Genomic DNA, 15,028 nt, shown 5'->3' with positions numbered 1-15,028 from the left:
ATGTTGCTGCTGCAATGCTAGATGGTATAATACTTGGCAGGAATGTACAGTTTGAGCATGATTCTCCACCTGGTTGTAAAGATATACTCAAAAACTGAAGAATTGGGAAACAAAATGCTATTTTTAAGAGGTAATAAATAAATACTATAGGGACTTCAAATTTTTTTTTCAATGAATCGAAAATGGAGTTATTATTTTGTTAAAAGAGAGAAAGAAACATAAGTCGTTTGGTAGAGTGTATTAGTTATATACTCTATTGTGTACTGAGGAGTGTAATACTAATAACATGGATTTCAAGGTATTAGCAATGCAAAGGATTTAATACATGTATTAGCATTGTTAAAGACGCTATTGCCTCTCAAAGGCCCTTTTACATCTTTTCCACCATAATTGTGGAGGATATTTTTGTAAATAAATATTTTTATGCAATGCATACTATTTTTAATATATCAAAGAAATAATATATGCATAACTAATACACTCTATTGAACACTATTTTTATACACTCTACCAAATGACAAGTATATTATTTCATGTTTTCTCCTTTCCAAAACGAAATGTTTTATGGTTTTTATCATATGTTAATGGTTAATCGAAATTTAGCTTGCTTGTGCAATGTGCACCTCCATGAAGTTCTTCAAGTGTTGTTGAGAGTCATCATCATTAAAATTATGACATTGTTCCTCAGTCTTGAGTATGGTGTAAATGCACACATCCATCTTGAAGGACGTAACATTCACACAAGGTGTCACAATAACATTTACATAGTGAATCTCCTTATTCATGTTCACAAACACATTAATCTCCTCAGGCAGATTAGTTGCTTGTGCAACACCTACAACTGCAACAGTTGCTACTACAGATGCAAGTTGAATGGCTAGTGCTTGATGTGCTAATTGCTATGATAACCTGATTCATAGCAAAAACAAATAGAATGGCATGGAATATAAATAGACGTTATCATAGTAAACACCATTAAGTAAGATCGTATTTGTTTTTGTAACGATGCTAAAATTTGATACTCTCAAAATTACACTTGAAGATGATGTAACACGATCATATGCTAATATAGTAATCCAAACAAGATTGGGTCGAATACCACATAAAATAAGAAGAATTACTACTGATTGGACAAATACTTGGTTAGCAGTCTGTTACTGTTATGTGAAAGTAGATTTTTTTTTTTTGGTTTTAATCTAAAGACTAAGAGTGTTTGACATTGCTACTAAAAACAACTTATTGTTAGAAGCACTTTTTAAAAGTAACTTTTTTGAAAAGTGCTTTTAAAAAAATCAATTTGTGTTTGGCAAATTCGTTTGAAAAATGCTTTTGATAATCAATTTGTGTTTGACTAATTTTCTTTAAAAAATGTTTTTGAGAGTCAAATTATGAAAAATGACAAGTTTAATATTAAGATTATTTTATAGACAAAAACTATTTTAAACATCTAATACAGAAAATTTAATTACATTTTAAATTTAATTATTTAAAATGTACATATTCAAATTTTTAATCAATATTGTACATAGATAAATATTGTTGAAAAATATTGAAAAGAGGAATCTTTTTGCTATTTGTCACCTATTTTTTTCGATTCAATCTTAGCTATTATCATTTTTTTGGTTATAATACTCTGATGTTTTAAAAAATTCAAATTAAAATAAAATAATACGTAAATTAAGAATTTTTTTTTTGTTATTTGTCACTTTTTTGGGAGAGTCTAAATCTTTAATTGTTATTTTTTCTCTTTTTTAATGCTACAAAAATATCGTTGTTACTTTTATTTCTAATTCTGTAAAATAATACATAAAGTAATATATAAATAATAATGTAAAACATAAATAAAATAAAAAATTTATAATATAAAAATAAAAAATAAAATTCTTGAATAAAGATAAACCAAACTTATGACATATGTTAATTAATTAATAAGGGATATATTGATAAATATGTATGTATGTAACGGATATTTTAGTCTTAAAAAATTAATTTTCTATTTTTGCTTTTGCTTTTTTTTAAAAGTTGAAATTTTTAGCTTCTTACCAACAACAGAAAAATTGTGTTTGCTTCAATTTAAAAGTCGTTTTAAGAATTAGTCAAACACTCCATTTCTCAAAATAAGTGTTCTTTTCTATAAAAAAAAAACACTTCTGGTCTCCCAACAATAATGCCAAACAAGATTGCAGAAATAATTTTGAGATAATTTATATGATTATAGAACCAAGTTTGTTCACCTTAATGGGATGTACCGTTCTTGATTTTCATGCAATTATAGATAATCGGGTTTCTAAATATGCACTCGATCCCTACAACACCACTCAATCTTTATCAAGAGTTGAACAATTTATCTCAATATTTTCTAAATTTATACGAGTTATTTAGGTAAGAACAACTAATTATGTCATGTCAATTCAACTTTTCTCTAAGAGAATCTATTAAACAAAGGTTAACGCCTTGAATTCATGCAAACTATTTCTATCAAATTCTAATTCCCTTTCTCAAGAAAAAACTAAGATACTATATCATAGATTGATGTTTGCAATTACAAACCAATCAAGAAAAATAACAAATAGTTGGATATTCAAAAACCATACAACACACAAAAACCTTATGAATATTACAACTCTATTGGGTCACAACCTCGATAGAGGATTTAGTTATTCATAGCAAAAAGACAGGAATAACAAGAATTGATTGAAGTCATAATGCTTACTTTGAAATAAAAATGGTAGGAATAACTTTGTTCTTCGTTCTTTACAAAATCTTCGAAAACTAGAGAAAGAAATATTACAATTTACAAAATTCTCAATTTTGATGACTCTTTATAACAAAAATAAACCTATGAAAAATATTTATAATGACCCACAAATTTGAAATCCTTTAAATTAAATTATCCACAGACACCATTGACGGTCTCATCCATATGTTGTATACATTATACTTTGTTAGATGTTCAGCCTTAGGGTTTCTGATCCTCCATAGTGGATTGATCCTCGGTCCATGGGTCCATAGGTCTTTCTGTCAACTTGATTCTGTTCAAATGTTCATAACTTGATCAGTTGCGGAGCATTCTTTTTGCACATTGTTTAAATATTTTCACGATGGGATCCATGGTCATATCTTAATCAAAGGTCGTGGATTTCAGTTTTATGGTAATTTCTCGTTATTTCCTCCTCTGGATATTTTTACATCTAATACCTACAAAATAATATTGGAAAAGACATAACTTCACCCCTGAACTTGTCTCGAAAAGTCAGTTACACGGTTTAACTATCATGGTGATCTACTATACACATGTACTACTCAAAAGTGAAATTATTTCCCCCTTGAAATGTATAACACTACTCTCACAATAGGAGGTGTATCACATTCGTACCACATTAATGTCATCTCACTGACATATCAGATGTCAAATTTCAATTTTTTTTTTATCCATGTCAATGAATTGCTTCTTCTTCAATGAACACCACCATGGAACCACTACCATTGCCACTCTATTAATACCAAATCTATATACTTCACCATAAAAAATCAAAATAGCTGTCACAAATTTCACCACTTACGATCAAACTCACCATCAAAATCACACAATCACCATCGTCCCCACAAAAATTGTAAAGATACACCACAAAATTCAACACTCATAATCAAACTCATCACTAAAATCACATCATTACCATCAAAAGGTACAAACCCACCACCAAATATCACCACCACCATTATCAATATTGATTTCTTCTTCTTCACCACCTTCATTCCCACATCTTTGTTTCCCACCACCAACAAATTCATCATTATGTTTTATTTTTTAAACTCAATCATCAATTGTATCAACCACCAAAAGTCGAAGAGAAAAATCAAATATAATGGAGATGGTAAATCATAAATATTAAAATAGGATATGATTGGAAGGGGGGAGAGGATACATGTGGGGTGGGGTGGATGGAAATTGAGTATGGAAGGTGATAAAAAATTTAGAATTAGAAGAAGAGGAGGAGGAGGAGGAGGAGGAGGAGGAGGAGGAGGAGGAGGAAGAAGAAGAAGAAGAGGAAGAAGAAGAGGTATGGGGTGATAGGGTGGGGCCATACGGAGGAGGAGGAGGAGGAGGAGGAGGAGGAAGAAGAGGAAGAAGAAGAAGAAGAGGAAGAAGAAGAGGTATGGGGTGATAGGGTGGGGCCATACGGGTAGAAAGAGGATTTTGATTTATTTTTTTCTCAAACACGCTTTTATTTTTTTTTGCCACGTTAGTTTTAGGGGGTAAATAACTCCACTTATGAATAGTAATGATGTGTAATAAATTGTCGTAGTAGTTTAAATGTGTAACTGCCTTTTCAGGACAATTCAGAAGAAGAAGAATGATTTTTTACCAAACACACATTTTTTTGTTGTTTTACCACGTCAGTTTTAGGGGGTAAATAAATTTATTTTTGAATAATAAAGGTGTGTATTAGGTTTTCGTGATAGTTTAAACGTGTAACTGACTTTTTGGGACAAATTTAGAAGTGAATTAATGCCTTTTATCAAACAATATTCTCATGTAAATTTAATATAAAGAAAATGGTCAAAACTACCCCTCAACTTTCATTTATTTGCTGACCTTACTCTTACTGTTAATATCGAGTTATTCATACCCAACTGTTAATAAATTTATCATTCATACCTCTCAATTGGATGAAAATTTCCAAATCAACTAAAATTACCCAATTTCCTTTTTTTATGTGAACCCGATCCACTTACCAAATGAATTCATACCAAATTAAATCATCGAACCCATCTCTTTAATCTCCGTTATCTCCTTCCTCCATTGAAACACGTTTGAATCTTCATCATCTCCTTATGTCCATCTCTGCATAAATCATGGTTTAACAAAGAATAAAAAATTAACATGAAAATTTTAGGAGAAAAGTTGAATTGTGTACATGGGGGGTGGTACATTTATTGATGGAGTTCTTTGTTGGTTTCATCGTCGTCACACCAATGAGGATGCAATCTTGACTCAACCTCACAATTCTGCATAATTTAAAAATCATGGCAAGTTTTCTTAGTCGCATGCCAATTGCTCCAATACTAGTTATGGAAGGCTCATCTTTAAGGTAAAGTATAGATGTAATGCTCACAAAGGATGCCTGAAATAGTTGTGCCCATTTGAGAGTACATAAAAGATAAATAGGTGTCACGTCCCGAGCCTATACCTTGGACATGGCTGATACTCAAAAAATATTGTTGGTCCCCAAGAACTTTCGGTATGGCTGACTACTTAGCAGAAGACTAGAATATGTATACGAAAGCTTAAAACTAATGAGAATTTAAGGAATAAACTGTGTCAGAAGCTGTTTGAAAATACCGAGTATAAATGACAAAAAGTTAGTTGAAACATCTGAAAAGAAGACTAAAATATCTCTTTGACTCTGTCTATCTATAAAGCATCTACTGTCTAAAGATAGGCATCGGGACAAGACCAACAACAACCTTCAAACACTACTACTAAGCAATAAAAATGGAGTACTCTTCCAAAAGCAAGAAGGCCTCACCAAAAGCTGACGATTGGGTAATGTGATCTCAATGAAGCATCTGTTGATGATCCTGAATACCTGTCGAATGACGTTAGTACATGGAATGTACGGTATGTAATAAAGCTGAAGGAAATAAATAGTTGAACTGAATAAAGACTAAAAATAATTCAACTTAAGTAAAATATGAATGAAATCATTAAAAAACTTTACAATAGACATGCAATAATAACAAATACTGAAATAATATACTTTACTTTTTGTCGGGATTGCTCTAACCGACAACTATCACTATGAGCCTCGTGATGATACAACGTCTTTTTCACATTGCCAGAACTGTCCTATACCTTGATGGGGTATATGACACAACTTAACGTATGGATCCACTAAAAGCCTTCTTGAAGATGGTGAGGAGTCGCCCAAATTTCGATACGATCCTATCTACACTGGCAACATATTTTATGGGATTTGAGTTGTATTAACTCTCATCCAAATCGGTGCTCAATACTACTCCCAAAATATATATATTAATTCTCATATAATAATACTCACTAGGTCGAGTTAATACTAAAAATATCTTTTTTAGGAAAATTGATATTTACTTTACTGACTGAAACTTCTTCTGAAACTATTTATGCTCTTCTTAAATTAGCAATACTTTTTCAATACAAAATACTGTAGTTAATTTTGAATCATTAGTGTTCCCTAGTAAAACTCTTCTCAACCGATAACTTAAAATACTTGAACTTACTTTAAATCAAAAGTCAATGCATGAAAATAATTAAGCAAATGCTTTCAACAATTCTAGACAAAATAGGATTCATGTGATAAAAAAAATATGAATAACAATTCAAGAATCAAAATACAAGAAGTAGTGAAGTACTATAATCTCAATGATAAGAATCATAATTCAATAGCAAGGAATAAAGGTCAATTCAAAGTTCATGAAAACTTGGGTAAAATCCTAGATTTTTCTCTAACTAACTGAGTTTTAGATGTAGGGCGCGAGGACGAACTTAGTCCATCACTATGAGTAGCCTTACGTACATGGAAGAATAAAGTTCTTAAAGAAACTTCAAGAAGATGCTTGAAAATCCTAGCTTTTGTCTTACTTACGGTGGCCTAGGAACTAAGTCTCAAGCGTGAAAACTCTTTTAGGATATGCGTAATATCGTGGCTTCGACTTAGAAAAATTGGGAAAAGAAAAAGGAAACCCCAATAAAAAAACTATCGAAAACCTTTCACGAGACCATCTATAGTATGTGCTTTGATCTACGGGCCATAGCTCTCATCCTTGGAAGTCAGACTAAAATTTTGAGTTTCTGAAGTTCATTCTATGAACCCAAATTATGGCCTGTAATTTGGTTAACGACCGGTAACTAGATCAGCAGAAATCAAGCCCAAAAACAACATTCAAAACTTCATTATATGGGCCCAATATTGCTCGTAGATGCTTCTACGACCCGTAACTTTGGTCTGTACGAATTGAACCCAAAAGATGACTTTTATAACTTTTTCCATGAATTAATAGTATGGGCCGTACTTCGATTTACAACCAGTAGATCAAGTAGTTACTGAATTTAAAAACTCTGTTGTGGTAGTCTCTGGTAAAACGGTCATAACTTTATACTCAGAATTCTAAATGAGACAAACTTGGTGGAGTTGGAAAGAAGGCTTTATAGACCTTTATTTTGATAGGTCATAGACTACCTAATGCATTATATACCGAGAGATATGATCATTTGAAATTGACCCTTGAGTCAATTAATGCGAAAAACTTAGCTAGTAGGAATGTTTTGAACTCAACTAAGTACTAGAGGGGTCTCTTATGACCCAAACTACTTCCAATGCACTTCCCGCACATAGGAATAGACCTTAACACATCAACACAAGTAGGACATCACCCGGTTCAAGCTTATATACTTACGATAGAAGATAGAGTTATGCGGTGTTATAATAGGCATACCATACACAATGTAAAGCTTACTCTAATTTTAGAAGTAAAGCTTGATCTAGTTTTAGTTTTTTTTTTTTTTTTTTTAATTCTAGCTAGTTTAATCTTAGTAGCTCAATTGGTTGATTACATTAAATTTTATCTTTTTGGTGAGGATTCAATTTTCTACCTCATAATTCATTTCTCCCATTTTCCTACCTCATAATTTTTTTGATGAAGTATTATGTAAATATTTGTTCTTTTTGTGCAATCATCAATAAAATCAATCACTCAATACTAACTAGTGACCTATTAGCTTAAATCTATAGATCTATCTATCCATCTATCTAACATGAATATTCTTAAAAATGCTGATTGAAAGAGATACTAGGAGAATCAATGACGAACAAACAACTTTATCTTACATTTAAAACTTTAGAGTAATAGCTATAGACATAATAATCTTTAAACTAACAAACGTAGTAAATGTTTTCAAGGTGAGATTCAATTAATAGTTGTTAATAGATTGATTGTTCAACCTGTTCATATTGAATGTAAAAATTTTAATTTGAAGAGTTCATCATTATATGGATTCACAACTTGAGATCAACTAGAACAATGCTGATTGATTGGTTGATTCAAGTTCACCACAAATTTAAACTTAATTGAGAAACACTTCACATCATAATCAACATAATTATCTTGAGAGACTGCACTATCAAGAAGACAATTGCAGTTGGTGGTCATTAATGTCATACTCATAACCTTCAAATATGAAGAAATTTGAACCCTAGGTATATTTTATAAGTCTTTCGCCATATGAGCTGCTTATGGCAAAGGCAATAAATTTTTCAATGAATTAATTTGATTTTTTAGGTCAATAGCTTTGTGTGCATTTCAGAAAAAATTTACTCTCACGATTAGGAGTTAATCATGGAGAAACAATTTTTTGGACAATTGGAATGGTACCTAATAGTATCAATACCTTACGCGTTCCTCGTGCGTTTAATTTCGAACTCATTTGATCATGAATTTTTTTTACTTTTTTTGAAAGTTGAACTACGGAAAACATATTTGACCATAAAATTTTGGAATTCAACTTCTACTTAAATTTGTAAATATTTTAATAACATATTTGACCCTTTTTTTTTTTTGACTTTTTTGTTTTAATGACTAATTTAAATTTATTATTTTGGTGATCAAATTTATTTATGTTTCACTAATTTTCTTGTAAAATTTATTATTACTCCATTCGTCTCATATTAGTTGATCATTTTCTTTTTTTACACACATATTAAAAATATATAAATAGGAATATAATTTTACTAATTCACGCCTTAAAAAAACTTTTTGGGAATTTTACAAACAAATATGAACACTTTCAAAAAAAATTTAATAACAAGGGTGATTTATGAATTTTTTAATTAATATTTTTCTTGATTTAGCAAGTTAAATAACGGACCTGAGACAACAATTTTTAATAAAATAATCAATTAATATGAATAGAGAGAATATTATTTTTTAAAAATAACTTTATGGGACTTATACCTAAGTTTATTGATTGATGTGCGACATCATACAAATTTTGAATGTCACCCACATTTTGATAACGTTCAATTTCCAGTACAACTATTTAACCGTTGTGTACAACCATCACTTTCATCCCACTCGTCCTACTCCTCTTTCTCTGGAGAACAATGGGGAGTTTCAATCCAACAATGGAGGTTTTTAGTCCAAATGACTATTCTCCTCCTCCTACTCCTCTTATCTCCTTCTTGCTTTTCTGTGAATCTACCCACTAACCCCAACTCACAAAATTCAACCTTCCCCAAGGCGCTCTGTGAAATCCTACAAGTCTTTCCGATGATGGAACATTGGAAGTTTTACTTGTTATGTGGAGTCAGTGGCGGATCCAGGATTTAAAGGTTATGGGTGCTCACTTCCTTTAACATAAACATGTTAGCAATCACATAGTGTAAGCGTATACTAACTCAAACTCTTTAATAAAAAAAGTAAACGTATACTAACTCAAACTCTTTAATAAAAAAAAGTTAAAAAAATAAAACAACGATTAATATTATCACCATAAAAAACAACCACTAGTTATAAGTCACAATGACCTACTAGTAATATTATCATTACAAAAAGAGACTTCTAGTCTTAAAGTCATAATTGTGCTCGACGACTTTTCATATGTTGAAAACGATAAATAATAGCATAATTGCTTACATTTGCGAATATCTTACGCTCTACATAGCAAACTAAACAACCATTCAAAAATTCATCACCAATACTATTACGAAGTTCATTTTTAATGTACTTCATGGATGAGAAAGATTGTTCCACAGAAGCAGTAGCAACGGGAAGAATAAGAGTCAACTTGATAAACAAATAAACAAGTGGCCAAATTTGATGCAAATCTGACTTGACCAATACTTTAGCAAGATCACTAATTCCCTTCAAGTTGAAGAACCTCTTGTCAGAACCACGAACATAAACTATAAAGCTATCAAGCTGAAAATTGAAATCCTGAAGCTTGTTGATGTCAAACTCATTCATATAATATTCAGCCAACCTCATTATCTTTCCCTTATCAAAACTACCAAATGAATTAACTGGATTCAAACTAGCCATACCGAGAAGTAAGTCAGTACTCACAGCATCAAAACGATTATTAAGCTCTTGAAGATGCAAATCAATAACAGCATAAAATATTTCAACATGCAAATGATGAGAATATGTAACATCAAGAGCTTTACGCTTTGACTTCCCAGGAAAGTAGCTAGCATCCATCTCCGGAATGACTATATCATGTTTATCACAAAAAGAAGAGACATCATCCATTAATGATTCGAATTCATTATCCCTCATATTTTGTAATCTTTGCTTTGTAAGAGCAAGAAATCCCATAGCATTGACAATATTTTGATCCATCCTTTGTAATGAGGAGTTCAATTCATTTGTCATCATAAGAACTTTCCACATCAAGTGCAGCATAAAGGCAAAATCATATTTCTTAATTGCATCCACAAGAGTTTTAGCAAGAAGTCTATCAGTATAGTTTGGACACTCGCATCCAGTAAATTCAAACACATGAATAACTGATGGAAATAGAACAATAAGATTATCTAATGTTCTATAATGAGAACCCCAACGAGTATCACATGGCCGCTGAAGCCCACGTTCTTGATTTAATCCTTGCCCAGTATGCACTTCCCCTGATATAAGCAACTCCTCTAACTGTTCAGCTTGGTGTTTCCGAAGTAAATCCCTGCGCTTAAAAGATGCTCCAACAATATTTAACACATTAGTAACTAAACAAAAAAAGTCATCTACATTTGAATCCTTCTTTGCAAGAGCCATTAGTGTTAACTGCAATTGGTGGGCAAAACAGTGAATGCAATATGCCGATGGAGTGTCATTCAAAATCAAAGTTTTAAGACCATTTAGATGTCCTTGCATATTGCTATCTCCATCATAACCTTGCCCACGTATTTGGGATGGACTTAATGAGTGATCTAAAAGAAAAGAGTATATTGCTTCCTTTAATGAACAAGCAGATGTATCACTAACATGAATAATACCAATAAATCGCTCTATCACTTCTCCTTCTTTGTTAGCATATCTCAAAACAAGTGCCATTTGCTCCTTGTGTGATACATCCTTTGATTCATCGACTAGTATCCCAAAATAATCCCCATCTAAATCTTCAAGAATAGATTTGATTGTTTCCTTAGCACAAGAATCAACAATATCCTTTTGAATACTTGGAGAACACATCATTTCATTTTTTGGAGCTTTTTCTAAAATAATGCTTCCAACATCTTCATTAATATCTCCATACCATTGCAAAAGTTCAAGAAAAATACCTCTATTTGAAGAAGATCGACTCTCATCATGTCCACGGAATGAAAATCCTAATTTCAAGAGAAATCTTGTCACATCAATTGAAGCACTCAAGCGACGCCGAGACTCACTTTTTTCTTTCTTGGACTTTTTATCAAAGGAAGTGCGTATTGACTGTGATTGATTCATCAAATCAAGCATCTTGTTGAAACACTTGTTGTGGTTGCTATTTATATCTCCAACATGAGCTCTAAATCTTTCAGTAGCTTTGTTCCAAGCTCTATAGCCAGTCTTTGTGAAAGCAACATCAACCACATATCCACGACTTTCACATTCATTTTAAAACAAGTAGCAACACAAACAAAATGCAGCATCTTTTGTTATGATATACTCCAACCACTTACGACCATTAAACCAATCAGGAAAAAATTGCCACATTTCCTTCCCAAACTTAGTTTTAGGAAATTTATGATCCTTAGGTTGGCAAGGCTTTTTAAGAATATAATATCTCTTAATATCATCACGTATATTAGGATTATATTCTGCAATGGGCTTTCTAATTCCCGGATCAGCTTCAAGAGATTCTAAATCAACATCTGAAATAAATGTTTTTCTTTGAATTTTCGGAGCTATGGTTGAAGCGGTAGATGGATGAGTAGAGCTAGAACTTGGATGCCCAATTTTCGATCTTGTGACATACTTATCCATCTCAATTTACAAAGATAAATTTGTGCAAAAAAATCAATTTTATCATAGAATTAATTCACATAATTCAATTAATTTTTATTGAAATCTATAACTTTCTATCAACAACTCAAACATCAATTAATATATCTATTTGATCTTTCAACACCACAAGCAATAATTAGCAATATATGACTCAATGAGCACAAAATTTTCAATTGCACAATTTGTTATTTGTATACATCCTAAAATTTAATTTTTGAATCAAGTAAGTTGGTAAGAAAAAAAATTATTTCAAAAGTATTCAAAAAATATATTTTTAATCACAAAACACTAAATATGTGAGACTCTAAAGTCTAAATCTATTTATCAAGTAACAAAAAACGTATGTGGAATCTATTTTAAGAATTAAGACTTAAAAAGTACTAGCCATAAGCAATGAAAATCTCAAAACCTAATTTCTCTAACCCTTTTTTTTCATTATCTAACTTTAATCAAACATCAAATCTTATTACCTTGCTTTTGTATTTTGATTTTGAAAAGAAAAAAGCTTGAATTTTGTTGTTGGGTTGACTGCTTTTTCTTTGAAACAAGAAGAAGAAGAAGAATGATTTCCTTGTTTTGTTAAAAGAAAAAATCCCATAAAAGTGGATAGTGGAAAATATTTTAAAGAATAGAAAAAATGGAAAGGGCCCAGAGTCCAGATGTTCTGGTTCTGTCCTTTTCTTTGTTTCCTTTTTATTTGGGCTTGTTTGGCCCAATTTTTGTACAGAATTATTTAAATAAAAAGGAGCTTTGAGCTCCGAATTTAGACCAAAAAAAATAAAAAAGAAGTTAAAAATAAAAAAGAAAGAAAAAGTTAGTCACCCTAAACTAATTAAGAATAGGAAAAGTCAAAACAAGTACAAAATTCGGAGTAAAATAAGCCCTTAATTAAAAAAAGGAAAAGTAGAAAAAAAGGTGCAAAATTCGCTGGAAAAAGTAAAAAAAAAGGAATGGGGCTGACGGGATTCGAACCCTCGCCTGCATGCTTCGCACGCGTTATTTTTCAGTTGTCAACCAGCGCACCCACGACTGCTATTGTTCTATGGGTGCTTATTTTTATTTAATAACGTATTTATCATATTTTCTATATATATATACAATTTTTTTTCCGGAGTCAATGGGTGCTCGAGCACCCAAAATTGACTATGTGGGTCCGCCCCTGTGTGGAGTTTGAGTATTTGGTTTATTATGCTGACAAGGTTACTGGGAAGCTGAGTCTTGGGTCTATTACTGATTTAGAAGGAAGAGATTCTTGTTGTGGTCAAATGTAAATGAGATTCGAGTGGATTTGCCATCGTCTGGGAGTTGGGTTTATTAACAAGAAGCTTGATATCAAACAGTTTGAAACCCTTCCTTCTTGCTTTGGTCTTGCGTGGAGGACCATCTCTGAGACAGGTGATTTTCAAGTTCCCATTCTGTTCTATTCGTTGTTTTTCTAAAAATGTCTTAAGATATTCTTGATCAAGTTGTATGTTTCTTCTCTTCATTGAGGGTCAATATTGATGTGAGTAAGTTGTAACAAACCCGATTTCCAATACAAACACTGATATTTATAGTTATCTCTGAATACAAATTACAATGGATAATACACACAACAAAGTAATAACACACTAATTACGGGTAGCTTAACATAGAAGAAGGTAACTAGAAGGGGATGAGATACTAGACCATAGAAGGGAGATGAGAGGATCAGAAAGCCAACGCTTCACATAATTTGCCTGCCCCTTCTTCTAACTTCTAGTCCTTTTTAATAGAGATACTAATTGGGCCTGGATCCCCAATTAAAAGTATTTAATAGCCCATAGGCCCTTACCGAGTCAGCTTGGTTCACAACATAAGTCCTTCATGGAATAAAAACTTGTGTAAAGGAATTAAAAAATTGTTGTGTCGCATACCAAAACTTGCAATAGTCTGGCTAGATTGTCTATATGCAATAGTCTGGCAAGATTGTAATTAAGATCAGTAAAGGGCAATAAGGAAAAGGAAAAATTGGACTTGAGGGATTTGGAAGGAGAGTAACAACAATCTTTAATGGGGTCCTCTATAGAGGGGAATATTACATAGGTGGGATTCGATCCCTCTTTTTGTGGATTAAATGGTTCCTTTAGAACATTGGGAACAAACATTCATTTAATCCTTGCTCACAACTTCTTCTCTACTATTATCTTGGTCAAGTTGAACAACTTCTACAGCTTGCAAAATCATGTTGGAAATCTAGCTCACATATACTAGTCTTAAAGTTTTAGATTAAGCTGGACTAGAACAGAGTACGTGGAGTCTATTAGCAGTAGTAGTTAGTAATCACTTAATTTCTTTATCAATGTGTGATACTATTTGTATTTGTTTTGTATCTTGTTATTTTGCTATCACATTTTCCCTGCTTCGGTAACTTCTCTTTACAACTTCTCTACCTCACAAAGGTAGGGGTAAGGTTTGTGTACAACCTACTTTCCCCAAACCTCATTTGTGAGACTACTCTGAGCATGCTGTTGTTGTTTCTATATATGGGCAAATTAAAACATATCAAATTGAAATATGTTGAGAAATAACTCTTTAGTTGAGGAAACCTTGATTATAATAATAACATTTACATATGTTAGTTTCATTGTCAAACCATGTCGCTGATTAATTTTCTAGGTTTGGTGGTAATTAGTGTTGTAGCGTCTAGTTAATTTCCTTGTTCAGCTGCATTGATTTGTTCCCCATGAATGCTCTTGTATTTCCAGTTGTTGCAAGTCTTTATTGTATTGGAGAAAGGATGTCTCCTATGCAACTATATATTGTTTCCATAGCAAGATCAGGAGAAATTGTTTTCTCCAGATTCTAATTTTTTACTCAGTGCTTCTTGTCTTGTCTCTCTGACTGGCTTTGACAGAGCTCTAATTCAACTGCTCAAACTTCTTTGCAGCAAAAAGATGAATATGGAATAGGAGCATCTGTTATCTGGAGGCTTCCTCCTTTTCTAGGTTTTACTCATCGTTTCTGTTTTACTTTCTTAATTCACAACTTG

General features: G+C 32.0%; 1 protein-coding gene across 1 annotated transcript; it reads right to left on the bottom strand.

The window, feature by feature from the left end:
- Positions 1-599: 599 nt before the first annotated feature.
- Positions 600-11,997, bottom strand: LOC125856282 (uncharacterized). Its single transcript, XM_049535802.1, has 3 exons — positions 11,687-11,997; positions 9,673-11,614; positions 600-899 (listed from the first exon to the last, which is right to left on the bottom strand). Exons 1-3 carry the CDS (start codon positions 11,995-11,997, stop codon positions 600-602), a joined length of 2,553 nt encoding a protein of 850 aa, XP_049391759.1.
- Positions 11,998-15,028: the final 3,031 nt, after the last annotated feature.

This window comes from Solanum stenotomum, chromosome 1 (genome assembly GCF_019186545.1).
Source record: "Solanum stenotomum isolate F172 chromosome 1, ASM1918654v1, whole genome shotgun sequence".
NCBI classification, from domain to species: Eukaryota; Viridiplantae; Streptophyta; class Magnoliopsida; order Solanales; family Solanaceae; genus Solanum; species Solanum stenotomum.
Note: the sequence above shows the minus strand (reverse complement) of the source record. Positions and strands in the feature narration are given on the sequence as shown.